Raw genomic sequence first — 27,040 nt, 5'->3', positions numbered from 1 at the left:
CATTTAGGCAGCCAGCTTGTCTCCTAGCATTAGGATCATCTCCTCGTTTGTGAAGTGCTTGGAGAAAATGGTTTGGCAGCATAGGTTGTCTTTCTAGTGTGGACAATGTTCTTTTTCTACAAGTGGCATTATGCCAGCTACGAAAAACAACCTCTCAGTCCTTGGCCATCAGAACTTTGAAGAAGAGTAGTGTGGTAATCCTTAGAGAAGCCTTGTGGGTGAAAAACGACAAGAAGGAATATATTAAGCCCAGCTCAAAGATGGAGAGTATCTTAAATATCTAAGATTGCAAGTCTTATTTTTGCTTCTTCTGCACCACCTTTATAAAAGCAGATGGTCCCACTAAGGAGAGGGATGCAGTTTGCTCCTTAGTCAGACTCTGCCTGACTACCTTTGAGCTACTGAAATGGCATCAAGATATCAAGCATCCTTAATTCTAAGTAGCCATGTTCGGGATGCTGCTGAAAAATGCACCAACATGCCAATCTGATATAGAACAATGCTGTCTTGATGTGGTTGGCCTTGGGAGCATGGCGCTAGGTCCACTGGCAGATTATTGTTAGGACTCTCTCCTGCGAGGGGGCTATGATTATTCCTGGATATCCTCTAGGGAAAGGTCATGAGTCATCATAAAGAAAGACTTTAAAATACTTTTTGGCCAGGAAGAGTTCCAATTGATCATAATAGCAAGTAGTACACACTGGATCTAGAGACCCTTTGCTTTCTAAATTGTGCGTGGGCCGTGGTGGCCACCATCATGGAGACAAGAACATCTCTCACGCTAACATTAAGATCTTCTGATCATACATGGTTGATACTCCAGTGTTCAAAACTTTACCTATGCCACAAATCTATTTAACCCTCAGGTACAATTGAGTATTTATGGGCAGGTGGGGTGTGGCAAGGAAGCATGTCTTGCCCACAGTAGACAAGCACCCTAGCACCAAGGCACATCCGCAGCCCTTGGTGTGTGAAGACAGCTGTGTGATGATGGCTGTGTTACTATATCTGTCTGCACAGTGTAGAAGCCATTGGCTTAATTCAATCGCCTTCTTGTTAGTCAAAAAATCAACCAAGCCTACTCCAACAAACAGCTACTAGCTCTGGCTGGGGATGCACTGAACAGCCGTAGCACATATGAGCAGACTTTCGTTCTGTCTCTGAAGAACACTGTCCTTCCAATAACTGTGTCTGTAAATGCAAAGTGTAGCCAGTTTCTTCCTATAAATAGCCTACCTATTTTTGTGGAGCCATACATCAATTTTCTACTGCATCACACCTGGAGGGATACAGTTCTCTGGGTGCCCCCTTTTGAGAGGGAGCAGGAACTCCATCCCTACCCACCTCTAAGAGGAAAAACATCTTTCATTACAACCAGTATTTATCTCCCTTTTTACATGATAATAAGCGCGAGAGTGGCACTCTACTTGGCTATCTTTGGTGCCTTGTGTATTCTGTGTACCAAGGTATCTGCTATCCATGAACTCTTATAGGCCTTGTAGGGTTGTTTCCTTGCTCCATTCAATGATGAACACAATAGTAGTAGATTTTATAGAGCAAGCAAGAGGAAAGAACCTAGAAAAATGAAAGATGAAAGGAATTGGCTTGGGGTTAAGCTAGAGCAGTGGTTCTCAGCCTTCCTAATGCTGGGACCCTTTAATACAGTTCCTCTTGTTGAGGTGATACCCTCACCAACCATAAAATTATTTTCACTGCTACTTCATAACTGTAATTTTGCTACTCATAAATTTATAATGTAACTATCTGATGCAGGATATCCGATATATGACCCCTTTGGGGGTCACTATCCACAGGGGTAGAGAACTACTGTGTTAAGCTGCAATTAAACTGTGAAGTCATTGCCTTGAGCGTGTACAGGATCTTTCTTCCTTTAACTGGTAGAAGTAAGACATGGATTGAGACTTGTGTTTGATGAGGAGCATGTTTGTGATAATAGTGGCCTTGCTTTAGGTCCAGGCCCTTGAGTTGCAGTTTAGGGCCCATACTCCATTCTGCCAAGCTACAAGCAGGCCAATGGGATACTGTTTGGGCACAGCCACTAGGAGTCCACCTATACTTCTTCTGCAAGTGAGAGGACTGGTTCTTTCAGTGAAGACTCACTAGGGGACTGGTTATTGCCTTGACGAGACACCATGACCATTTAACGAAGAAAGCATTTAACTGGGGGCTTGCTTACAGTTTCAGAGGTTTAGTCCATTATCATCATGGCAAAGCACAGTGGCTCACTCATATGGCACCGGAGCAGTAGCCTAGTGCTATATCGTCATCAGTAGGCAGGAGTGGGGAGGGAGAGAAAGGATAGTGAGTGAGAGAATGTACTTGGGCCTGGTATGAGACTTTGAAACTCAAAAACCAAGGCCATGCCTCCTAATCTCTTTAATCCTTTCAAATAGTGCCTTTCCCTGGTGACTAAGCATTCAAATATATGTCCCTTTTCGAACCACCATTACAGGGACCAAGAAGCGGAGACTCACTGAAGCAAGAGGGCAGGGCAAAAGAAGGTTTGCAGGTAGGTGATTGATATGCTGGGCCATCAAGGCCCTCAGTGGCCAGGTGTTTTTACAGGCTGCTGGTGTGTCTACAATGAAAATCTCATTCACTTTCACGATGCTGGTCTTTGAAAGCTACTTGAAAAAAGGACTTCAGGACCAAATTAAGCTCTTACTTGCCTGAAATATTGAGACAAGAGTCAAGTAGTTCTTTATGTATCACATGATTGTTTGGGATTTTCAGAAATAGTGTAACCTTTTATCTCCTCCCATTTCTGTATTTTCATTCTGTCAGTCCAAGGAAAACCCCATTCTTCCTTCAATCAGAGCATAAAGCCAAACCCCCTGTGGGGTTCAGCAAATACCAACTCTCATCACAGTCTTCCCCAGGTGAAGAGCATTTAAATTTCTACTATTTGTCTTCTGGTTTTGCAACTTTTCAAACGTCCCTATTTTCCAAATCATCAATTTATTTATATTTATATACATGATATATTTTCTTATTTATATGTTATGCATATATAATCTACTTGTAGGAAGTAACTTGGGTCATTTTTAGCTTCCTTCTACCAACTATGACAAAATACCCGGTGCCATGCTCTTAGTAGGCAGAAACATTTATTTTGTCGCATGTATCCGGTTAGCGTTGTGGTCATCCTTTTCACTTTTGGGCCTTTAGTAAGGTGATGGAGCATGGAGCCATGGGTACTTACAGTGGAGGAGGGTGCTCACTTCAAGATGCCCCCCCCCCACTAGGCATAGAATCCACAGTGACCTGACTACCTGCCATTGGTCCCATCCACTAAAGGTTCCATCTCTACCCAGTAGCACCACCAGCTAGGGGCCAAGCCTTTATCACACAAGTCTTTGAGGAACATGTAAGACCCAACTAGTTTTTGAGACAGAGAGATCCTGCCCCTGCCTCCCAGAGAGCTGGGATTGCAGGCGTGTACCACTGTGCCAAGCAACAAAAACAAGGAGATTGTTCCTTTATAACAAGCAATAGTGCAATAGTTGGGGTTGAGGGGATTTCTCCTCCGTTTCTGGCACGTGCACTCAATGTTCCAAAATTATAGCGCACACACCCTGAATTTCTCCTTCTTAAAATTACATCATTAGACCAAAGGTACTCTACCTTTTCCATCTTGAGCCAATAAGCAGTAGTTAAGCATAGACAGTGAGTGCAGAACCAGGACCAGGGTGTGGCTCAGCATAGAAGATTATGGGTGAACCCTCATTCTGAGTGGTGCTTGGGTAGGTGGGTGCCATTTACACTGCTGGTGACAGAGAGTCTTCATGTGAACCATTTAGCACTAGTGTGCTAAGTTTAGAGCACCACCGGGATAAATATTTCCCGGTATACACTTGTTGAAAAACTTTTCACAAAGCAGAAATTGTTTAGTTTACCTAGAAATAACCTTTCTGTACCTTGAGATCCAACTTCTAACCCTGGAGTTCTTGGCCAGCTGCCAGCCTCTTCTGTGAACCCATTTCTGGGTGCCTCTGAAGACAGAGCACTCCTACACTTGGCATCAAGACCTGAAAGAGGAATTTGAACCATGTCAAAGGAACAGGTCCTGTTTGTGTATCGCTGGGGAACTCAAAAGGAAAAGGCTCCTAGGAACATTTGTGCCCAGCAATTCCCATCACTGAAGAGCCCCTAGGGACTGTGGCTTCACTTCTGTCCTAATTTTAGTTGTGTTTTTGGTGAAAGATATTTAGGCCACTGGGTTGTTTCCCCCACCTCCCCCTTTCTGGCTAACTGCCTGCTTGAAGCAGCCGAAAGGGAAGGAGCAAGGCCATGTAAGCCTCTAAACACTTTTTCCTTTTTCTTTTTTTTTTTTTTTTTTTTTTTTTTTGTTGTTTTGTTTTGTTTTGTTTTTTGTTTTTTGAGACAATGTTTCTCTGTGTAGACCTCACTGACCTGGACAGACCAAGCTGGCCTCGAACTCACAGAGATCCACCTGCCTCTGTCTTCTCAAGTGCTGGGATTACAGGCAGGTGCCACCACCCCAGCCTTTTCTTTAAAAAAAAAAGAACTCAACTGTGTTTTTCTATTTCACAAAGGATGGGACAGCCAGTCCCTTCTTCCATTCTTAATCTAAGATGCTAGTTGATGGACCTGTCACACACCTGCCATTCTCCTTGGCCTGGTGGCATGCTTACTGTTAAGTGACTGGAAGTGCAGGCTATAGACACAACTCCATCACGTGATTTTAAAGATGTCAGCATATTCACAAATCCTTTCTTGACATTGGAATTAAGCCAACAGAAAATACACCATCTTACTTAGGTTTTCTATTGCTGTGATAAAACACCAGGACCAAAAGGAAGCAGCTTGGGTTTCTGCAGTCCTTTCTAGGGGAGACTGTTTCAGAGCAGACTTCCTGGTGTTTTGGCCCTTAGAGTGTTTCTGACCCTCCTTCCAGGATGTTCACTGGGCCATCAGTTCATGAGATACGGTATAGATGTATCTGTTGGGACTATGTTTCACACAACCTGTTGATTTCTGCATTGTGTCCAGTTGTGGTTTGGAGCAATGACAATATAAATGGACATGCTAAGATGGAAGAGGGAAATTTTCATGGGATTCCCACACCTAGATTTAAAAAAAAAAAAAAAAACCTGAAGGGAATCAGTGACTGCTGGGAAGAGGATAATTAGCCCCGCCCAAGGATGAGCCCCTTATTGGTTGTCTAGTACATAATGGTCAGCCCTAAAGTGGTGTGTGGGTGTGGGTGTGTTGGAATCCTAGAATTACAGACAATTGTGAACTGGCATGAAGGTGCTGGGAATTGAACCCTGGTCCTCTGGAAGAGCAGTCAGTAATCTTAACTACTGAGCCAGCTCTCCAGCTTCCTAAAAATACTTTTTAAACAACTTAGGGAAGAGTTTATAGTCCATCATCAAGGGAATTCGGGATAGGAGCTCAAGCCAGGAACCTAGCAACAGGAACTGAAGCAGAGGCTATGTGGGGTGCTACTCACCAGCCTGCCCTCTTCTTCTTCTTCGGTTTTTCCAGACAGGGTTTCTCTTTGTAGACCAGGCTGGCCTCGAACTCACAGCAATCTGCCTGCCTCTGCCTCACAAGTGCTAGGATTAAAGGCATGCGCCACCATGCCCAGCTTTCAGCCTGCCTTCTTACTGTCTGCCCAGGTATAGCACCACCCACAGATCAATCTAGTAGGTACATTTTCTCGACTGAGGCTCCTTTCCCCAAAATGACATAAAGCTAGCCAGCACACCTCCGTAAATGCAATTCATCTTCTGCTTGCATAGTGTCTTCCAGGCCAGGCCAAACAGGTGAGAATATTGCTTTAATCACAGATAGGAAATTTCTGAACTTAAGAGAAAATAGGTTGTGGCCACTTTGCCCAATAAGAGAAAGCTCTAGAAAGTATTTATTTGCCATCCATGTACTTTAAAATATTTTCTAGTTCACCAGCCTCTTTCATCACCTTTTACTTTGCTTAGCATCTCAGTTATTTTTCTTTCTTTTATTGGTTTCGGTGGCGCTTGCATGTTATATGTTTGTCCCTGGTTTGTATGTATCTCATTTGAGGGAGGTAGTGACCATGGGCACAGCTGGAGCTCAGCTGTATGAGTTTTGAAGCTCCTTGGCCATGGATTCATACACTAGCTGACAAAACCAAGACTTGTTCCTTCGATTCTTTGTAAGTTCTTAATTTAAGAACCTGGTCATGTATTCATCAAGTCTTCAGGGAATGCCAAATATACTGTTTAGAGTTATTGGGAATGTGTTTATAATGTGACAAGACAGTTGGTTTTTGGTGAACTAGTCCCTATCTATTTTTTAAAGATTTATTTAACTGTGTGGGTGTTTTGTCCACATGCATGTCTTCACACTAGAAGAGGGAGTCGGACCCCATACAGTTATATGCAGTTGCTACCAGTTCATGTGAGTGCTGGGAGATGGACCCAGGCCCTCTAGAAGAGCATCCCATGCCCTAAACCACTAAGGTATCCCTTCAGCTCTCATGCATAGGTCTTTGGAAAGGATCCCCCAGTGTAGGCCAGGCTGAACTTGAGGCTGAGCCTCTTGCAGTACTGGGATTACAGGCATTTTCTCAATAGCGATATTTAATATTTACATCTTCTGTGCAGCCTTGTTCACTAAACTCAGAGAGATATTTCTTAGTGCTTCACGCTTACTCCCTGGCACAAGCACAACTTCACTGAAAGTAGCCTTGCATTCCCATCCCTTAGAAACAAGGCATTAGACACTGACAGTCCAAATAATGAAGCCTTATCTTTGGAAACACAAGACTGAAAAAAGGTAGCCAATTTTTGATAGAAGTTCACTGAGACTAGTTCCAGACCTTCTCCTCTTCCCCACTCCCCCACCCCCCACCCCCACCCCACACACATACACTTCCTTTCTTCCTAGAGGACGTGGTGAGCTTGCCAAGGACTCTTCATGATTCTGAATGTCCACCATCGAACAGTCTCTGCCCTTCCCCTAGGGGATCCTGAGATCTAGGGCTACGGTGTCCCACACTCAGTGGCTCCAGGTGGTGTTGGTTAGTTTTCTGTTCACTGAACGCTGGTGTTAGATACGGCCCTAGGGCTGCTGCCCTCCTTCATTCTGCATCCCAGCTGCACTGGTTAGGCCCACTGGAGAGAATAAGGTAGCCTATGACGACAGCCAGCCCCCTTTTATCATCAGGCTACGGCATTGCTGCGGGTGGGAGACTTTGGGAGGGGGGGATTTGACCCTGGTTTTGATTATGTAGTGAAGGGTTATTGTCAGTATTTTAATTTTCAAGTTGAAAGAATGGTCAGGTTTGCAACCCCCAAAATTCAATCAGCATAAGTAGGTGACTGTTACAAGAGAAAGAGCTCAGGCAAAGGCAGCAGAGATGGAGCTGATGGGGGGGGGGGGGGGAGGGGGCGGGAAGAGCTGTAGAAGGCCACAGCTCTTTGAAGGGCTTCTCAAGCAACTTGGGAGTGTTCTCCGGAGAGGTGATACTGTACTCCTGGTCACTAAGTCATGAGCTTTCCACATCCTGGCTCCTTGGTTTAGCAGAACCCTGCCACAAAGAATACGTAACTTTGGTACTTCAGTTTTCCCATCATCAAAACAGGGCTCGTGTCTAATCTGCCACACCGAGTTCTTGTATTGAACAACAATACAATTGGAAGCGTGCTGGACCCCTCCAGTTATCTGTGAGCAGGGAAGGATGGTAAATCTACCAGCATTGCATTAACTGACTAGGGAGTTTACTGGCTGTTAGTTCTCTGGTTCAGTATGGTTTTTAGTGCTTGTTTAATCATTGTTAATGTGAAATCTTTTTTTTTTTTTCCTGGACTTTGTAGCAGTTTATTATATGGGTTTTAGATAATCATCTGTGTTCTTTATAAAGCACTAAAGGATTAAGGTAGCCATGTGTCTGTCTTGCCTGAAGCAGGTTCTTATTGTAGCTTATTAAGCTGGCTTTTGGATGGCGCAGGTTTCGATTTTTCCCACTGCTTTTGAGTAGACCTATATAAATGTCACCACTGCTGGAAAAAGAAATGGTGACCCACCTTCAGAGATTTGTTTCTTTGCTTGCTTTTGGCTGGAAGACAAAAAGTACCTTGTTGTTGTTTGTAGTTTAAAGCGTGCGCATGCGTGTGTGTGTGTGTGTGTGTGTGTGTGTGTGTGTGTGTGTACACATTTATTTTGGAAGGAATGTTTTGTTGGGGAAGGTCAGAGGACAGCTGGAAGGCACCTGTTTTTTCCTTCTGCCCAGTGGGTTCCTGGGATGGAACTCAGGTCATCCTGCTTGGCAGCAAGCGCTGCAACTCACCGGGCCATTTCATCAGCCCTGGTTTTTTCTGGGTTTTGTTTGTTTATTTTTCTTTCACTTTTAAACTATTTGAATTCAGGAGTTATCCTAACAGAAGTGTATAATGCTTGTGGAGATTTATTTAAAAATTCTACATTGGCCAGGCATGGTGGCACTTGTCTTTATTAAGGAGGCAGAGGCAGGCAGATCTCTGAGTTCAAGGCTATGCTGGTCTACACAGTAGGTTCCAGGACAGCCAGTGTTACATAAAGAGACTCTGCTCTACACAGTGAATTCTCATTCGTGCTTACCTTTCTGTCACCCTAGGGGAACGGTGAGCATCTGGTTTAGTCTGCTCCTGCCATTGGTGTGTAGGTTTTTTTGTTTGTTTGTTTGTTTGTTTGTTTTTGTTTGTTTGTTTGTTTTTGTCTTTGTTCTGTTTTTCCAGACAGGGTTTCTCTGTGTAACAGCCCTGGTTGCCCTGGAACTCACTCTATAGACCAGGCTGGCCTCGAACTCACAGAGATTCACCTGCCTCTGCCTCTCTGAGTACTGGGATTAAAGGTGTGCGCCACCATACCCAGCTGAGTGAATCCTTAAAAGCACAGAGTATGTCTTACGCCTGTCTCTCACCTCACACACCCCCATTTTAAACAACATCGCACCATGCTGATGGTCCAAATTGAGAAATTGGCTCATGTCTGCTTTGACCCACCTGTTCACTTCAGTAGAATGCCTTCCTGAAAGTATCATTTTGAAAGTTCAACCACAGTGAATCGTGGCTTATAAAAGCCCTGTAAACAGAGAAGGGGAAGGGGGCCACCTCCAACCAAGAAGGTAGTTTCAACCGGATACCTGCATGGAGAGGGCCAGTCCATTTTCTCCAATTGACTGGCACTGTGTGTATCATCCACACTCCAGGGCAGGCCCCATCTCAGTAGCTGGCCAAGACAAGATGAATTCTATGCTTTTCTGGCTGTGGTACTTGGGTTTTTGGGTTTTTTTGTTTTGTTTTGTTTCGTTTTGTTTTGGTTGGTTTTTTTGTTGTTGTTGTTTTTGGTTTTTTTTGTGGGGTTTTGGTGGATTTTGGTTTGGTTTGGTTTTTTGAAAGAGAGAAAGCTTGATTGGGAAGGATGTGGGCCAATTGGGAAAGGAAAAGGATATGACCAGATTAAAAAACAAAACCAAAATCTCACTCTCTACAAGAGGCTAAGTGAAATACCCAACCTATCAGCTTCTGAACTGCTCAAGGGGCGGGAGAGGCCATAACAAAAAGCCTTGATAACTTGAATGTGGAGTTGAGAAAGATCTATACATTTTTCTTCTTCAAGTTGTGTTTGCCAGGTCTTCTCTCCACAGGAGAATGTGCACACTTCTAATGATTAACAAGCTGGGCTGTGGGAAGCCTTGCTTCATAACAATATGAGGCTTGTGTCCCATTACACCCTGGTCTAAAATAACAGTGTAAATAGTTTCTCTGATGAGTAACTAGTTTCTGATATAAGCCCTTCCTTTTATTATAGCAGATGACCAAGGCTTACAGGGAGTGCTATTGCTAACCACTAGTTTGAAGTTTTACTTTTCCTGGGCTCCCCAAATGCCACTACCCTAAACATCATAGCGTTAATGGCAGCAGAATTTTCTTTTAAAAAGTAAGTTACTTTTTTATCATATATATATATAATATTTAAATATTAGATATATATTTAAATATTAAATATATATGTTACATATATGAATATACTATATTATTTAAATATTTATTTATTTATTTATTTTCTGCATATGAGTGCTCTATATGCACATGCACCTGCAGGCCAGAAGAGGGCATCAGACTATATTATAGATGCACCATGTGGTTGCTGGGAATTGAACTCAGGACTTCTGGAAGAGTAAACAGTGCTCTTAAACACTGAGCCATCTCTCTAGCCCTATTATTAAATTATTATATAAGTATATATACATATATGTGTGTGTGTGCACAAGCATGCATGTGTGCATGAAGGTAATGCTGTCCAGAGCAGCATGAAGCTGCACTCTCACCAATTTCAAGATCTCATAAAATATCACAGGATCAATTATGGAAAACTGCAACAGAATGTTGGTATAAAAACCTTTTCAAGCCAAGGCTCGAGTGCTCATAGGGAGTGTTGAAATTATAGTCAGTCCGGAGGTCCTTACCAAGGGCAAGCTCCTTTACAGTAACAGTGTCTCCTATGTTATATGTGAAAACTAGGAACAGGGGAGACCTGGGAAAGGTGTGTCTTTAATGCTCATTCACCTTCCCCCATGGCCATGACAACCCCCTTTACTCTCTTTACTTATTTCAAAAATAATATTTTTATCTTTGTTGTTCTTGTTGTTGTTTGGTTTGGAGGCAGGGTCTCTTGGTGTAACAACTCTGGCTGCCTTGGAACTCACTCTGTAGAGCAGGCTGGCCTCGAACTCACAGATCTGCCTGCCTTTGCCTCCTTAGTGCTGGGGCGAAAGGCGTGCTCAGTCACAATAAATTTCCCTGCTGTATAAATAAATAGGTTCTTAAGCCTAAATCCTCATTCTGCTTGCATGCGTGGACTTAGGAGGGCTGCCTTGCCCCACCTCCTGGAAGTTCTATACAGTGTCTCAAAGTACAGTGTTTGGGTTTCCCTGAAAGGAGTGCCAAGTAAATAACCAAAGCTTCATTACCACATTTTAAAAAATGAATGGAGCCAAATTGCCATTGTAGACTGATAAATTTGAAATAAGATGCTGATAGCATGTGAGAGTGTAATAAAAACCAGAGGAGCAGCCTGCACTTTGCTCTTAAATCACCCTTAGCATCCTAGAGAGAGAGAGAGAGAGAGAGAGAGAGAGAGAGAGAAAGCGATGGCAGTCTGCTCTGGGTACAGTAACATGGCAGTTGCTGGGTCATCAGGACACAAGCGCCTCACCTGCAGTCAGCCCACGGCAGAGGATAAAGTACCTAGCTACTGGCCCCACCCATCCCTGCCCTGCCCCTCACGAAGCCATGCAATGCTCTGTGGACTCCCAGAATTCCTACTGTCAACTAAGCCACTGGGTGCTGGGCCAAGCAAGTGATTTCCACAAAGGCAGGGATTGTGCTAACTTTGTTAATCCTTTCATACCAGAGCCCTACTCTTAGGCCACCCAAATAAATGTAAAGCATTTGCCTTGGTTCAAATCCTAATTCTGAAAACACAAACGGAATTCTTAGTGGTGTCCGGTTTTTCTGAAGGAAGACACTTGCCTGTCCCCCAGCTCAGTGTTAGCTTCAGTCTATGCAGCTGGGATTTGAAAGTCGGGGAGCGGGTAGGAGATACTGAAGGCAAAAGCCAAGGTGCTCAGCAGGTGCTTTTCCACTGGGCTATATTCCCAACTCTGTTTTCCCTCACAAACACAACTTTCTGGTTGTTTACCTGTTGTTTCTTCATTTGTTTACTGTTTCACACCCCCCCCCACGCCCACACCACAGATGTTTCTCTTTAACTCAAGTTGCCTTGAACTTTCTCCCTAGCCCAGGCTAGCCTGAAACTCACTTCTCGTACCCTAACCCCTCTCCGTGCTAGAATTTATAGGCATGCACTATCATGCCCCGGTTATGTCATCCTATGCACATAAAAAAACCACTTCGCATGCTTTAGTTGAGAAGATACGGCTTGGAACTGAAATGGTTTGGCCAGGCTCTCACAGATGGAAGTCCAGAAGCCATGTGTTAAATCCTTGTTCATACCCAAGTCCAGTGTTTTGACCATGTTCACTGTGTCCCAGCCCTACGGAGATCAAGTTGACCACCACCTCTTCCCTGTGTGTGTCACTATCCAGAGTCTCATTGAGTCACTTTTTTTTTTTTTAAGTGACCCGAGAGGCCACCTTTTATTAATCCTGGCACTTTAGGAGGCAACCACACTACCTAGTAAGACCTTGTCTCAAAACAAAAACAAAAACGCAACAAATCAAGGAGGGCTTTTTTGCTTGCTTGTTTTTTGTTTTTGTTTTTTGTTGGGGGGTGGGCACAGGGTTCAAGACGGGGTTTCACTGTGTAGCCCTGGCTGGGCTGGATTCACTTTGTAAACCAGGCTGGCCTCGAACTCACAGCAATCCGCCTGTCTCTGCCTCCTGGGATTAAAGGTGTGTGTCACCACGCACAGCTATCAAGGAGTTTATTAATGTGAGTTAAATTAATTTTATTTAGAAACTTTTCATAACCTTTCAGTACAGTCAGAAGACAGCTCGGATTTGAGGAAGGAGCAAGAATAAATCCTTGAGACCTCATTAAGCAGAACAGTACCAATTCTGCCAACGTCCAAAGCACAATCTGCGAGTCCGAGCTAAACTAATATACAAAGGTTTTTCACTGGGTAGTTATTATGTCAAGTTGAGAGGAGGGAACCTCAACTGAGAAAATGACTATATGCATGCTTGTAAGCAAGTCTCTAGGCCCTAGAGTCTGGGGCATGTCCCTAATTAGTGATTGGTGGGGGAGGGCCTATCCCTTTGCGAGTGCTGCTGTTTCTAGTAGGCTCAGCCACTCATGAGGGGCAGACCAGTAAGCAGTGCCCTCCGTGGCCTCTGCATCAGCTGCTGCCTCCAGGCCCCTCTCCTGTTTGAATTCCTACCCTGACTTCCCTCGGCAATGGACTATGTCATTGTGCTTTACCACAGCAGTAGAAACTCTAAGGCTCTCTTTAAAGCATCTCCTGGCATGTGCCAGGAGATATGTATTGTTTATATACAAATGTGGCATGAGCACCTTGCATTTGAGAACACCAGGGCTTTGGTTGGTGTACATTACAGTAGAAGGAATGGACTGTGATGGCAGATTTAGATCATAGATGTGTAGATGGTATGTGAGGGAAATATGCCAATTAATGTAATTCCCTAAAGGGAGGGATGGGGGCATGTGTGGAATGCTCATTGCAACACAGCACTTTCCGTTCCATCTTCACAGTGATCCTGACTTCTCTTGACCCTTGGCGGCATTTAGGGGATTTATGGTGGGATTTTTTTTAAATCGTTAAAAAAACAAAAACAAAAACAAAAACGAACAAACAAAAAGACCCACTTAGTATAGGGCATCAGCTTGTTTTTATTTTAAGATAGGGTTTCCAGTATGGCTTCATATGTGCTATGGTCCTGATGTTCCAATTGCCGGAGTCACAGGCAAGAGTAGCTTTGCTGGTCTTTATTTCCTCTAGAAACTGACACCATTAAGAATTGTAGTGAACACTCATGATCAATATGGCTACTGCTCCTTTGCCTCCGGAAATCCTCATGCTGTCCCGTTAGTTTTCCCTCTGTTTGGCAGCTCAGTGAGATGTGTATTAACTGTTACATATGTGAGCATGGGCTGTTTGGGATCATGTTATCAGGGTGTGCTAAGGACCATCCAAGTACCTGTAACTCCCAACAGCTCCTGTAATGCTAGCTAGAACAATCTAACAAGAGCATCTTTTCCCAGCAGCTCACTGTCTATGAATACTTAGCTTATATTCTGAAGTATTTGTCTAAATAGAAAGAGCATTTTCCAGGAGCAGCCGTGTAGTTGCTGAGCACCTGTGTCTGAGCGGTCATTGACGGGGTCCTCCTTGCTTATTGGTCCTCTTGTGTGGAAAATTATGCCAAACCAAATAGGCAGTGAACAACACACTCTTTTGTTTTTCAATTGCAGGTTGATGACCAAATGAAGCTGCTTCAGAACTGCTGGAGTGAGCTCTTGATCCTCGACCACATTTACCGGCAAGTGGTATATGGGAAGGAAGGCTCGATCTTCCTGGTTACTGGGCAACACGTGAGTATCCAAACCAAAGCAAACAAACAAACAAACAAACTTAAAACCCCTCCTTATTAAGCCTGTTTAGAGTGGCAGAAATTTTACTAGGTCAGCCGCACTCTTGTGACTTAAAAGGAAGTGTTTGGCTGCAAATAATTGAGAAATGATGGCTAGGGGGTCCTTGGTTCCTGCTCTGATTATGAAGTTGGAAAAGCAGATGGATTAACAGCTCCCTGCTGCCAGTCTGCAGGATGGAGAGCCTTGTACGAGATCTACAGCTAAATCAAACTCAACCATAGGACCAGCACTCTGTTTTGTTTTTCCCCCTTCAGCTTCTGCATGAACTAGCCATCCTGGCTGCTTTACAAACCCAGAGAATCCTTCTTGTTATGATGGTGGTGATGATGACTGTCCTAGAGATAAACGCTCAGGGTCTGGCTTATGTTAGGCGTGTACTCGCTACTGCTGAGCTACCCAAGCAGCCCTGGGATCTTTGCTATTGGAGGATGCTGCTCGTGGGATACCTGGCATGGAGGCAAGCCACGGCGAGGGAGAGAGGAGTTCCAATTTTCCAGAGCTAGCCACTTCTTAACAAAGAAAACAGAAAAGTCACCATGAAGTTTGACTTGCTTCCAAAATGATAAATATTTGCTGGGTACCCTACTATGTGCTGGTCACTTTGCAGAGGCACTGGTATATATTAGGGAGTTTAAAAAAAAAAAATCTTCTTTCTGGAATGCAGTGTTGTAGCATGTTGACAATAATAACCTAATTCACAAGTCCGCAGTATATTAGAGCAAAGGAATAATAAAGAAACAGGGGCCATCACGAAGAAGAATAAGCACCTCTTCCTGAATAGGTGTTTCAGTGGGACCTAGGGATTACAGCATTTGGCCTTACTGAGAAGGTGACATTTGAACAACGCATGAGAAAGGAGAGACTACTATGTAGACATCTCGGGAAAGGGAGGAAAGATACAATGGACTTAATTCCAACCTTTTAGGGTTTGTATAAATCTGTATAGGTTTTATGCTCTCTTCCCTATAAACAGCGGGCTGGATGGTACTACAAATTCACGGTACACCGTGAGCTCTTTAGTCCCTCTGGTCATAGCTGTTCAGGGCATCACTGCACCGTTCAGCCAGCATGACTCTGACACACAGGCACTGTGATCTTTTACGTCCAGCCATAAATGTTTATGTGCTGTGAAACCACAGCAGTGCATATTTGAAAATGAAAGGCTGTCTCCACACCATTTGCTGTTTTATTAATAAATCACGTTTCCCAATCAAATTAAAAGCAAGCACCATTTCAGAGCTTTTGCCGACTGGATCAATTCGACCGTCTCCACCGCTATCTGGTCCTTGCTCTCTGCAGCTCTGTGGAGAAAAAAAAAATTTTTGAGAGAGAGCCTATATGACTTCCTGTGCTTCCAATTTTCGTTGGGTGTTTTCATTCTGTGACCCAAGTCTTTGGAGGGAACACCCCATATTTGAGGCTGATCACAAGGCATATCTTTTACCATCTCCACCCTTGCCAAGCCAGAGGCTACAATACAAGTAAAACACATAGGTCAGGGATTAATTCAACCTCATTTCCTTAAATGAAATAGGATTGTGCCATTTCATTGGAGCTCTTTAGAAACATTCCTTATTCCTAGTGTATCCCCCCCCTCTTGAGTACTGCCGTATAGTAATAGTAATTACTGTTCAAAAAGTAGAGAAAGCACATCTCTTGTCCTGTCTCTCTGATCTTTAAAAACAAGCACAGTCACAGAATCTGACTCTGGTGGGTAGGTGAGGATGGAAGGAGGGACTCCTCAGCCTCGTCCTCACTCCTTTCCTGCAGTGCAGATGCTGCCAGCCATCCCCTGCCCAGTCCCCCGTGTGAACAACCTGATGACTCTTGTAACCAAGCTTTCTCATTTATGGTAACTATGGAGCAAGCAAGAGAAGCGTAGCGTAGCCCCACCCCCTTTCATGCCCCTGCAGCTACAGAGAAAGCAAGGCAAATTGCTGCACAGGACTTCATGAGCTTTCCTACAGCACAAGAAGATTGGGGGTGAGGGTGGGATAGTGGACACACAGACAGACAGAAACACATAGAGAGAAGTGTGTGTGTGTGTGTGTGTGTGTGTGTGTGCTGACCACACTTCATTTTCTATGCACATACACACACACACACACACACACACACACACACACACACACACACACGCTCTGTGTATGTTAGAACAGCCTATATACCTACCATTGAAATCTCAGTTTCTTTTCATGTTTGGTAGGGACCATTGTGGTACCCACATGAGAAAATGGCAATAGAAATTACAGGAAAAAATTGTGTAATACTAGAATAAAAAGCAAGTCTTCTAACCAAGACTGACATGGAGCCATAGTAACCTATGTCCCATAAATTGTCTAAAGTGTGAACTTTCACTCCAAGAGGGGAATGTGTTCTCATGACGCATTCTAAAAAGGTCATGCTTCCTCGGGAAGAAATGAGCCACGTTGTGCCAATACAGCATGCAGAACTTTTCTAAGGCTTCATGGTTGGCACTCACCCATAGGTGACAAAGATGCTTTTTCACTTGGGTAAAAGGTATTTCTGGTAGAGTAATAAATGGAGGGCAGTAAAGACATGAGAGCAGAACTATTAGACACCGCCCTGCAGTGAACGCAGATAAGAGAGGCCCGCCCTCCATCGGCTTGGCAGTGGCAGCAGCTATCCTGTGATGTGCTTTGCACTGTGCAGCACAGTCAGGTGCACTGTAGAACCATCCAGAAGACGAAGTGTGGTCAGGACATGTAAGCTGAAGCAAGCTCTCTCCCCCTCAAGTTGCTTTTGGTAGAAGCCTAACTAAGATAAATATCAAGGCCAAAGTCTTGACACAAAGAGAGCCCTGAGCAGTAATTTCCTCTTCTCTTGAAGCAATGGTGGTGGTGGCTGCTCTTTCTCAAACTGTATGTGGAGTGTTACAGTGAACCAGTGAAACTGTTACAGCAAAGGGGGAAGAAAAGACAATGCAATAAAAATGAGGAGTGGTCTGCAGACGCAGCTTGGTGGACAGTGTTTGCCTAGCAATGGGTAAGGTACTGAGCTCCATCTGGAGCACCAGAAAGAAGAAGAAAACCCAAAGAGAAAAAGGAAAGAAGGAGGAACATGAGGAAGGTGCAAAGTAGCAAAAAAAAAAAAAAATAAATAAATATATATATATATATATATATATATATATATATATATATATATAAAATCCCCAGGAATTGTCTTGAAGCCTGAAAAGAGTACAGAGAAGACAGCATGGGAGACGGATGGCTGCTCAGGAACCTGTAATAGAGCTGAGGCCTCTGTGTTCCAGGCTTCTTGCACTATGTTCCACACCAAGGTTTTTTTTAATTACTTCTATGGAGTTTGGCATTACATCTTTTTAAAAAAAAGATTTATTTACTTATTATCATATATACGGTGCTCTGCCTGCATATCAGAAGAGAGCATTACATCACATTATGATGGTTGTGAGTCATCATGTGGTTGCTGGGAATTGAACTCATGACCTCTGGAAGTGCAGTCAGTGCTCTTAACCTCTGAGCCATCTCTCCAGCCCCTTGGCATTACATCTTAACTGATATTTTCTTGTGTTTTCTTTTTCCTTTTTTCCTTATTTTTTTTTAAAGATTTATTTATTATTATGTATACATTATAGATGGTTGTGAGCCACCATGTGGTTACTGGGAATTGAACTCAGAACCTCTGGAAGAGCAGTCAGCGCTCTTAACCACTGAGCCATCTCTCCAGCCCTTATTTTTTCTAATTTACACCCAGGGTCTCACTCTGTAGCCTTGGCTGGTTTGGTACTTGTTGTGTAGACCAGGCTGGTCTGGAGTTCAGAGAGACCCACCTGCCTCTGCCTCCTGAGTGCTGGGATTAAAATCGTGCACCACCATCACCGGGCACATTGGCACATGCCTGTAATCTGAGCACTCAGGGAGGCAGCGACCAGCAGATCTTTGTGAGTTGGAGACTATCCTGCTCTACAGAGTAAGTAAGTCCAGGACAGTCAAGGCTACACAGAAAAACCACTGATATAAGTGCAAATTAAATAATTCTGAGGCAAAAAGAAAAGGCTGGTTATCGTTAATATTCAGTACTGTCAAAGCAATTTATTTAGCTGATATCTTAACATTTATGGCATTTGGTTCTTTTTTTTTTTTTTTTTTTTTTTTTTTGTATCAGCCTTTTAAAAAGCATCAGAATATGCACATACACCGGTGTACGTGTCAGATAACACCAGTGTACTCTGACAGGAGGTCAGATTCTAGTATGGTACCTAATTAACAGCCACTGTAACAACATTAAGGGTGGACTCAATACCATCTATTATTGTGCACCATGTTAAAATGACAAGAATCTTAAGATATCCCAGTCATCAAAATTTTGGACATTAGAGCTAAAAGTAATTTAGCTTAAATGATCTCTGTATCTTCATGACGAATGAAATTTATCCAGAGGGGACTCTGCCTTAGAACATCACTTCGGTCTCCCCCTTGAATTTAATGATGTAAAGATTACATGTAAGAGAGCAATCAATTAATTTTACTAAGTACATAAAAGACAAGGCCAGCTGCTCCCGAAATGAGCACAAACTCCGCATCCAACAATGAAAATATAATTATGTTTGCAATAAAATGTAAGGAAGTTGCAGGTCTGTGATTTATCAGAAATGAATCATCCGTTCTCCTTCAAAGCTGTGCAATTTGATAAATTATCCTTGAAAGAAATGTTGCCAGGGCCCCCATTTAATAAGCATGTGTGAGCTTTCAAATTAGCATGTAAATAAATGTATGGCTATAAAGGTGTTGAGATGCCAATTGATTTCTTGAGGCCTGCCTTACTAAAGGTCTCTCATTAAATAGATAATCCTGGGAAGCAACTGAGATTCCTGTGGTGTGTAGTGTGTTATGTTTGTAAGTACACAATTCTGCCATTCAAACTTAGTATCAATGACCTGTTGAAAGTTCAAGAACACCTAATTTAACTAACCTCATCTTCATAGCAAAATTAACTAAGACTGTGCATTTATATTTTATTTTAATACACCTTTCCAGGTCAGAGCCCTGGCTGTCCCGGGCTCACTCTATAGACCAGAGATCCACCTGCCTCTGCCTTCCAGAGTGCTGGGATTAAAGGCATGCGCCACCATGCCCAGTTAATTAGTGACTTACTACAACTTACTTATGTGTATTAAGCAGCCACAGTGTATTCAGTTAGTCCAGGCTTGAGTTAGGAGACTTGTTCGTTTTATATATATATGTATATATATTGGGTTCACTAAAAAATAGAACCAACTCTAAATATGCAATGCATTTATGCTTTATATTTGCTTTATATACATAGGCCAGAGGGAATGTTGTGTAGTATACAGAACTTGTTACTAGCAGTGTCATATTGCTACTCAGAAAGTTTTAGATCTGAAGACATTTCAATGTGTCAGCGTTTGTGCTTTGTTTTGTTTCTGGTTTTTGAGCCAGGGTTTCATGGAGCACAGACCGGTCTCAACTTTGTTAAGTAGCCAACACTGCCCTTGAACTACGACTGTTCTTCTACCTCAGACTTTAAATGTTTGCTGAGACTTAAGTCTCCAAACCACCTTAGTCTGTACTTAGGATACTCAACCTGTGTTATGTTACGATAGCAAATGTAGTGACATTTTATTTTTGTTTGACTGTTGAGATTTACAGTCACAAAGTCCGCTCGGTTGGCCTAGAGCTTAGCACATAGTGCAGGCTGACCCCAAGCTTGTGGCAAGCCGCCTATCTCTGTCTCCCCAGTTGTACAGGTTAGTTCGACACACACTAGACCCACCTCTAAGAAAGGGAACAGCAACTGAGAAGTTGCTTCTATTGGGTTGGCCTCTGGCTGAGTCTCTGGACCACTTTGTTGATAACTGATTGACCAGGCAGAGCCCAGCTCACTGTGGGCAGTGCCACCACTCACCAGGTGGACCTAGGTTGTACAAGCAAGCTGAGTGAGCCACTTGCACTGTCCCTCCATAGTCTCTGCTTAAATTCATGCCTTAGCTAAGCCAAATAAGCTCTTTTCTCCCCTAGGGTGTGAGTGGTGGCGTTACAAGCATCTGTGTCAGCACACCTACCCTTTGAAGTAAGAACTTCCTGGATAAAGTCACGCCCCCCCCCCCCTTTAAGAAAAGTGGCCAAATGCTGGCTGGATGTCACACTGCAAACCTGAAGTACCCCTGCTGAGCTCTGCACAGTTCACCTTGCTCATCTCCCACCCCAGGGTTCAAGTTTCCAGCAGGCTGACCCTTCCACACATTCTTGAAACAGAATCCAGAAGACCGCATAAAATGCTTGACCACTGAATTGCAAGGGCAGGTGCCAGCCCAGGGGTAGATGCAGAGAGGCAGGGTGGCACAGGGCTTGAAGCAGGAGCCTCCCTGGAGTGCCCTTCAATGGTGGCTTTTTCATGTGTAGTTGACTCACCGTAAGCTGACTGACACCTTGAGGGGGGGGGGGCAGGTCATCTTTCTACTGATTCATAATTTTCCCACTCTTGAGAAAGGATTCCTTATACCCAGTATTCTCTAGTTAAAGCTGAAAATTCAACTCATCATATTTACACAATTAAAAAAAAATCCATTCTGCCTTGTTTTCAATTGCAAATTCGGCTCAAGGGACGAGTTCTCATGCGTAGGAGGCGGCCCAGTTCCTTCTCCTAGCCAAGCAAGTGCAGTCAATTATGGTAATGAAATGTCAATAAATATAAAAATTTAATACAGTCTGCTCTGGGTGAGTGGCAGATGAGGACTTGCCTCCCAGACAGATTTGCTGCTCCTGCAAAAATTAAATGCACCTAAAAGAGCGCCTGGTTGCTTGAGAATTCTCCAGAAAAACAAGGCCGGGAGTGCTAGGTATCCAGTGTGTCTTCCCTTGCTGTGAACTCAGGAGGAAAGCCAGTAGTGCCATGGTCAGCCACCCTAACATCTTAACTCGTTGTTATTATTGTAAATTGAACGTCCCCATGAATAATAAAGATGGGAGCCTCTCAGTGCATCCTACAAAATGAAAATGGAAATAAGACTTTTGAGGTTTGTTTTTCAGACCAAGAAATTATTCTGCATAAAAATTAGGACATGTGTCAAGGGGGGAGGTGGAAATCAATTCCATGGAATCTGATGTAATCATCTCAAACTAACAGCCTCCCATCAGCCTCTAAGGAGAGGCTTTAGAATGGAATATAGTGACACCGGGAGGCTGAAGCAGGAGAGGTGATGAGTTTGAGGCGAGCCTGGGCTACATAGCGAGTCTCTTATTTAAGAGTCCTTTAGGCACCACACTTCAGTAATTTAATCATCCGTGAGCAAACAGTCTTGAACCATGGTTATATTAAGATGTCTCACAATACTAGACAAGATGTATCTCAGCCATATATTTCCCTCATATATCGGCTTATGTTATTGTGTACATGGAGAATTATTATGTGGGCTCATTTTTTGTGGGTAGCATTTTTTTTTCCTTTCAACCTATACTTCAGAATTAAAAATAAATACCTTGCTTGAAAATATTTTTCACTGCAGAAAAGCAGGTACAGGTATATATGTAAAGTGGAGGCAACAAAAACTGGTTGCTTTGAAAGTCCTGGACATGATTGGGTTTTTACCAGAATCATTGTGAGACATTTTACAGAAGGTATCTCAAACCGCTTTCAAAGAGCAAAGCTCTCCTTTGTTGTACTGGTCAAGTTGTTGTCAACTTGGTCATCCGTAAGAAATGGGACCTCAATTGAGGAACTGCCTGCCTCAGACTGGCCTGTGGCCTCTGTGTTAGAAATCTATGCTTGCAGCCTCATTTACCCACAATTCTTAGTAAGCGCCAGGGATCCTTGTACTGCTGGTCCTGTCGGTTGTCATAGCTGTGGTTCTGTGTTGCAGCTGGACTACTCCACCATAGCTTCACAAGCCGGAAGCACGCTCCACAACCTCATATGCCACGCCCAGGAACTGGCGGTGAGACTCCGTTCACTACAGTTTGACCAACGAGAGTTTGTGTGTCTGAAGTTCCTCGTGCTGTTCAGCTTAGGTAAGTGAAGTTGTTTTTCTCGCGGCCCCTTCAGCCAGACCATATTTTCAAACAGCTAATACCAAGTGAGTGTCTTGATGTTACAAAGATGACGAATTTCCTTCCGCGTAGAGAAGTCTTTAGGTGTGAACCTGCTTTCCCTGTATCCCGGTGTGGTTCTTAGCCCTTTAGCAGATGGGTTGGGTGCAGCAGATTTTGGAGGCCTGTTGTGTCCTCCCCAATGGGCTGGTGAGCAATGGACCGGTAGCAAGTGCAGAGGACACCATGGAGACACAGGAGAGATTCGCTTTGCCAGGTAGGAGCCATTTTTCTGACATTCATATTTGTCCCCTGCTTTTGTCCTTCGAAGATGGGGGTGGTAATTAAAGGCCTGCTTTTTAAACCTCTATTAGGGTTAGCTGGAGAATGTTTATAAGGAGACGCGCCACTCTGCACGTTTAAAGGATGGCAGTTGTCAAGAGGAACGATGCTTCCTTAGCGAGGGTTTGGAATAGAAAGATAACTAAGCAAGATAGATTAGCTAAATCAAGGTTCTCAGTGAGCCAGTTGAGAAAAATCACCTCTGCTTGGAATAAAAAAAGGATTAAGGAGATGGATTTTTATTGACTTCAAAGGAACAGATTTTTCTGCCTGTCCCTTACTTGATTTCTGTATTTTGTTGGCTTAACAAAGCCAACTTAAATAAACTTTTTGCCAAGTCCATCCATTCCTCATTGGCAGAAGGCTGAGGGAGGCAACTTCCCTTGAACGAAAATAATGAGGGAAATCAGATTTACCAACATATGTTTTTTCTTTACTCTTCAGTTATAAGATAGCTGTGAATTCATAGTCAAGGAAATAAAACAAGAAAACAAACTGCAAAGTGAACCAGATGTGTCTGACCTCCAAATTGGGCCCCTCGGTTTCAGAATTCCTCCTGACAGCACCACAGAACTGTTGCTAATAATAAAGGGGATGGCTTGAAGTCTTAGGACCAGACTTAACTTTCCTCATGTAGTCAGTGTTAAAAATGAAAGGACCACTTTTCGTATTTTGGAAAGTGTGATGAATACAGCAAAAAGAAATGTCAGTGCAGATATAAAAAAAAGACAACAGTGTTTTACAGATGGAACAAGTGTTCAAGGGTTTACAGTGCCAGGCATGGGCCCTGAGTGGGTTCTCTATTAACCACAACAAACACCAAAGTTCCATTCAAGGAAGCCTGTGTCTGTTACACAAGAACAGTGCATGGATTGCCAGGCATAAATAGCACAGGCCTGCTTGCTGTGACCCCCTCCGATTATTCTGGCTTGGTGTTTTCAACTGGCAGGAAATATGGGCACATATATGTGAGTAATTTGCAGCCGCATGCGGACCTGAAACACTAAGATTTCATCCTAGTTGTATTTTGAAACGAGTAGAGCCAGACTACATGTGAGGATGCACATGTTAAGCATAAATTATCTTTAGTTTTCGGGAATTAAAGACTTTATTTGCTTATTTTATCTTATGTGGACTGTGGGTGTTTTGCCTGAGTCTGTTTATATGCACCATATGCACAGCTGGTGCCCAGGGAGGTCAGAAGAGGGCATCCAACTCCCTGGAACTGGAGTTACAGGTGGTTGTGAGCTGCCACGTGGGTGCTGGGAATTGAATCAAGGTCCTCTGAAAGAGAAACAAGTGCTCTTAACCACTGAGCCATCTCGCCAGCCCTAGTTTTCACTCCTTTTATCTTGCCTTCATTTTTGTCCAAATTATGACACTCTCTGCTAGTCCTCAGGAGACAGGTGGATCTTAACCACCTTTGACCTTTGAACCTTAGAAATGATTTTTCTGAACAAGCGTATTTATCAGGAGCTCCCATCACACACTTCCTTGTTCAGCGGCTGCTCAGGAAGCAGAGCCAGCCTGAGTCATCGGTTGAAATCTTGTCTACCTACTGTTTGAGGAACAAAGGAAAGTAAGGGCTCTTGATCCCAAGTAAAATGGGATCAAGAATTCGTTTTTAAAGAAGTAGTAAAATTGTAATCAGTAGTAAAATTCAGGTAGTTTCCGACATATGAATAGAAAACTCTCTTCATTAACTTCGCCAATGCAAACAATGCATAATCAATTTCTTTTTCGCCTCTGCCCTAGTGAGCTATGTAGCCAATGAACTTTAGATCCCATATAACCGTTTCATCTGTGGCTGAGATGGAACACAGTACAGCGCCATCTTGAACCCACAGTCTGTTGCCTAGGCCAGGTGCTCATTCCGTAAACCCTCAGGAACCTTGAGCCTTCTGTACCTGAACCAAATGCATTCGGATCCCAGGCCTGCCTAGCCCCTCTCTCATGATGCCAAATTGAGGCTGTGGCAGGGTAGGTGAAGGCGGGAGTCTGTGGTGACAGGCAGTTGTGGTTGCAGTCTCACTCTCACATGAGAGAAGATGGAGCATTTTGAGCCAAAAGAGCAGTCAGTGCATAAGTTTAAAGGCAGAAGGTAGGGCAAGATGAGTTGGAGGGATGGGGAGGTGAAGCAGGACACAGACCGGAAGGTAGGCAAGAGCCTGCCTGGCCTTGGTCCATCCAACAACTCCAAGGTAGCACTGAGGATACACTGGGACAGAAGGAGGTGCCATGACTCATTCTGTAGGCACCTGGGAATCACAGCAAGGGCAGAAGTATGAAAGCAGGCTGGCCCGCTTGTGGTCATGTGACTTCGTGTTAACAGCATGCACAGAAGTGATTTTTCCTTTCACAAGGGGGTCTGAAGGAGAGGAGAGTCAGGAAACAAGAAGAGGTCAACAGACTGTATAGTAGTTGACAAGTTTAGTCAAAACCGGTGAGCTAGTCACTCACCGAAGGACAGCAGAAAAATAAAGAGTACACTCTACTAAAAGCTTTTAGGGCTACCGATCGAATCCATGAATAGACATCTGTTGGTTTAGCTGGTCAAGAAAGGAAGTAAAACTGAAAACTACCAAGTCTTTCAGTATCTCTTTGTCTGTGACCTATAATATGCCCTGAGGATCATTCTCTGCTAGCTGTAATATGTTCCTTAAATTCTGCTAAATTGGGATTCGGAGTGCAGTTTGGTTGAGTGCTTGTCTAGTGTGCCCAAGATCCTAGGTTGGATCCTCAGTACCATATGAACTGGTTATGGCAAACAAACAAACAAAACAAATAAAACAAAAACACACCTGTAATCCCAGACTTAGGAAGACAGGAGAATCCGCAGTTCAAGGTCATCATCAACTGCTTATCAATGTTAGCCTGAGATAAATTAGATAGGTAGGTAGGTAGATAGATAGATGGATATATTTATGATAAATTAACAAATTATTGTGTTATTATTATTACACATTATTATTATTATATATTATTGCCTAATATCATGTAACTCATGCCCATTGATATTCTGACAGAAAAGAGATGTCCCTGGTTGGCTAGTTCTTTTAAAATTTATTTCCTGGTTTATGCTTTTTTTTTTTTTTTTTTTTAAACAAAGAACAGTGTAGAAGTAAATTTTACAGAGGAAGAAGTGTAGGTGCTAATGCCCTCACTACCATTATGGTCACTGTGTAGATGAGTGAGATTCCCACAGACTGTAACCTCCTGAGAAGGAGGGCAGACCCAGAGAGCAATTGGTTGCTTCTTATGAACCCTGAGTAATGGCATTCATGTTTGAGTCCATGAGGAGTACTAATGTGGGTTGAGTGCCCGGGGCAGTAAGTCCCTACATTGTTCCAGCTACGATGCTACTTGGGCTCTGAGATGGAGTGTTTGGATTCCACTGGGACTTTATTCTATCCCAGGTGGAAAAGAAAGCCCTGGAAACTTGCCCTATCTCCTCTCCCTGAATGAGTACCCCTGGTTGGTTGTAAGCTGCCCTCTTCTCTGGTCAGACACTAGTTCTTGAAGTCCTTTCATTTATTTACTTCATTGATGCAGTTATTTTCTAGCCCAGTCTAAGCAGTGGCTGATCAGTATTGCAAGTCTCTAAGTGTGGCGTGGCCTGCAAAGGGACGGGCCTCCTTTTCAGTTGCTTCTGTGCAAAGAAATCCAGCTCTGTGAGTGGCTTCAAGCACTTCACCAGGTACACAGTAAACGAAATGTTGATAAAATGCATGAGTTGACAGACACACTTTGTTGTAAACTCAAAGCCTTTGCCAAAGTAATTGTAATGAGTAATAGAAAAGTCATTTAGCCAAAAGGCTGCATTTCAAACAAGCCTCCGAGATTCAACTACGTCTTCTACCGGCTTCCATTCTCCAGGCTTAGGAGAGGAGATGCCATTGGTAAGCTCTCTGGGGCAGCTAAGTTGCAAAGATGTAAAGGAAAATTAGTGACTAAAATCAGGCCGTAGGTGGACTTCTGTTCCAAGTAGATGCAGTCGATTTTCAGGCCTAGTTAGGAAACAGTAAGTAGTAAAGAGATCTCGTGCAGCTCACCCCTGATGCTGATGGAATCCCATATCCAGTAAGACAGATGGAGACTGTCCTGCCTTTATTCATCCATTCTAGCTTTTTGCTTCCTCTCAAATTCCCAACATCGACTACTGCACCTGATTATACACCACACAACCTAAGAGTCACCACAATGGAGGTGACAGCCCTAGGCAAGATGGGTCTGGCTGTCTCAGGAAATGACACAAATGGTCCATTTAGAGAGGCTACCTTACACTAGCTGCCTTCTCCTGTCTGCTCCAGAGTCCTCTCTGGAGCATCGATGTGAAGGTGCAAAAGGCACAAGGGGGGAACCATGTTTACTGTAGAGTGGTTTGCTTCAACCACAGCTTCGAAACGTAGCTCCTTTATCCCATCAGAGCCCTCCCCGATCCAAACACTCTCTGCTTTATCAGAGGATAAATGGTAGTGGTGTGATGTGATCAAAATGAACCTTACGATGTTGAAGGGT

At 43.5% G+C, this 27,040-nt stretch overlaps 1 protein-coding gene across 4 annotated transcripts in view; it reads left to right on the top strand.

Annotated features, from left to right (window-relative positions):
* Nr5a2 (nuclear receptor subfamily 5 group A member 2) overlaps window positions 1-27,040 on the top strand; it is a 118,789-nt gene that overhangs the window by 56,507 nt on the left and 35,242 nt on the right. For all 4 annotated transcript variants that reach the window (XM_051147504.1, XM_051147503.1, XM_051147501.1 and 1 more), the window contains 2 exons: window positions 13,968-14,087; window positions 22,015-22,162. In XM_051147504.1, coding sequence (XP_051003461.1) covers window positions 13,968-14,087; window positions 22,015-22,162 — 268 coding nt within the window. The remainder of the gene's footprint in view (window positions 1-13,967; window positions 14,088-22,014; window positions 22,163-27,040) is intronic.

Source organism: Acomys russatus, chromosome 6 (genome assembly GCF_903995435.1).
Source record: "Acomys russatus chromosome 6, mAcoRus1.1, whole genome shotgun sequence".
NCBI classification, from domain to species: Eukaryota; Metazoa; Chordata; class Mammalia; order Rodentia; family Muridae; genus Acomys; species Acomys russatus.
This window is presented reverse-complemented; position numbering and strand designations above follow the sequence as displayed.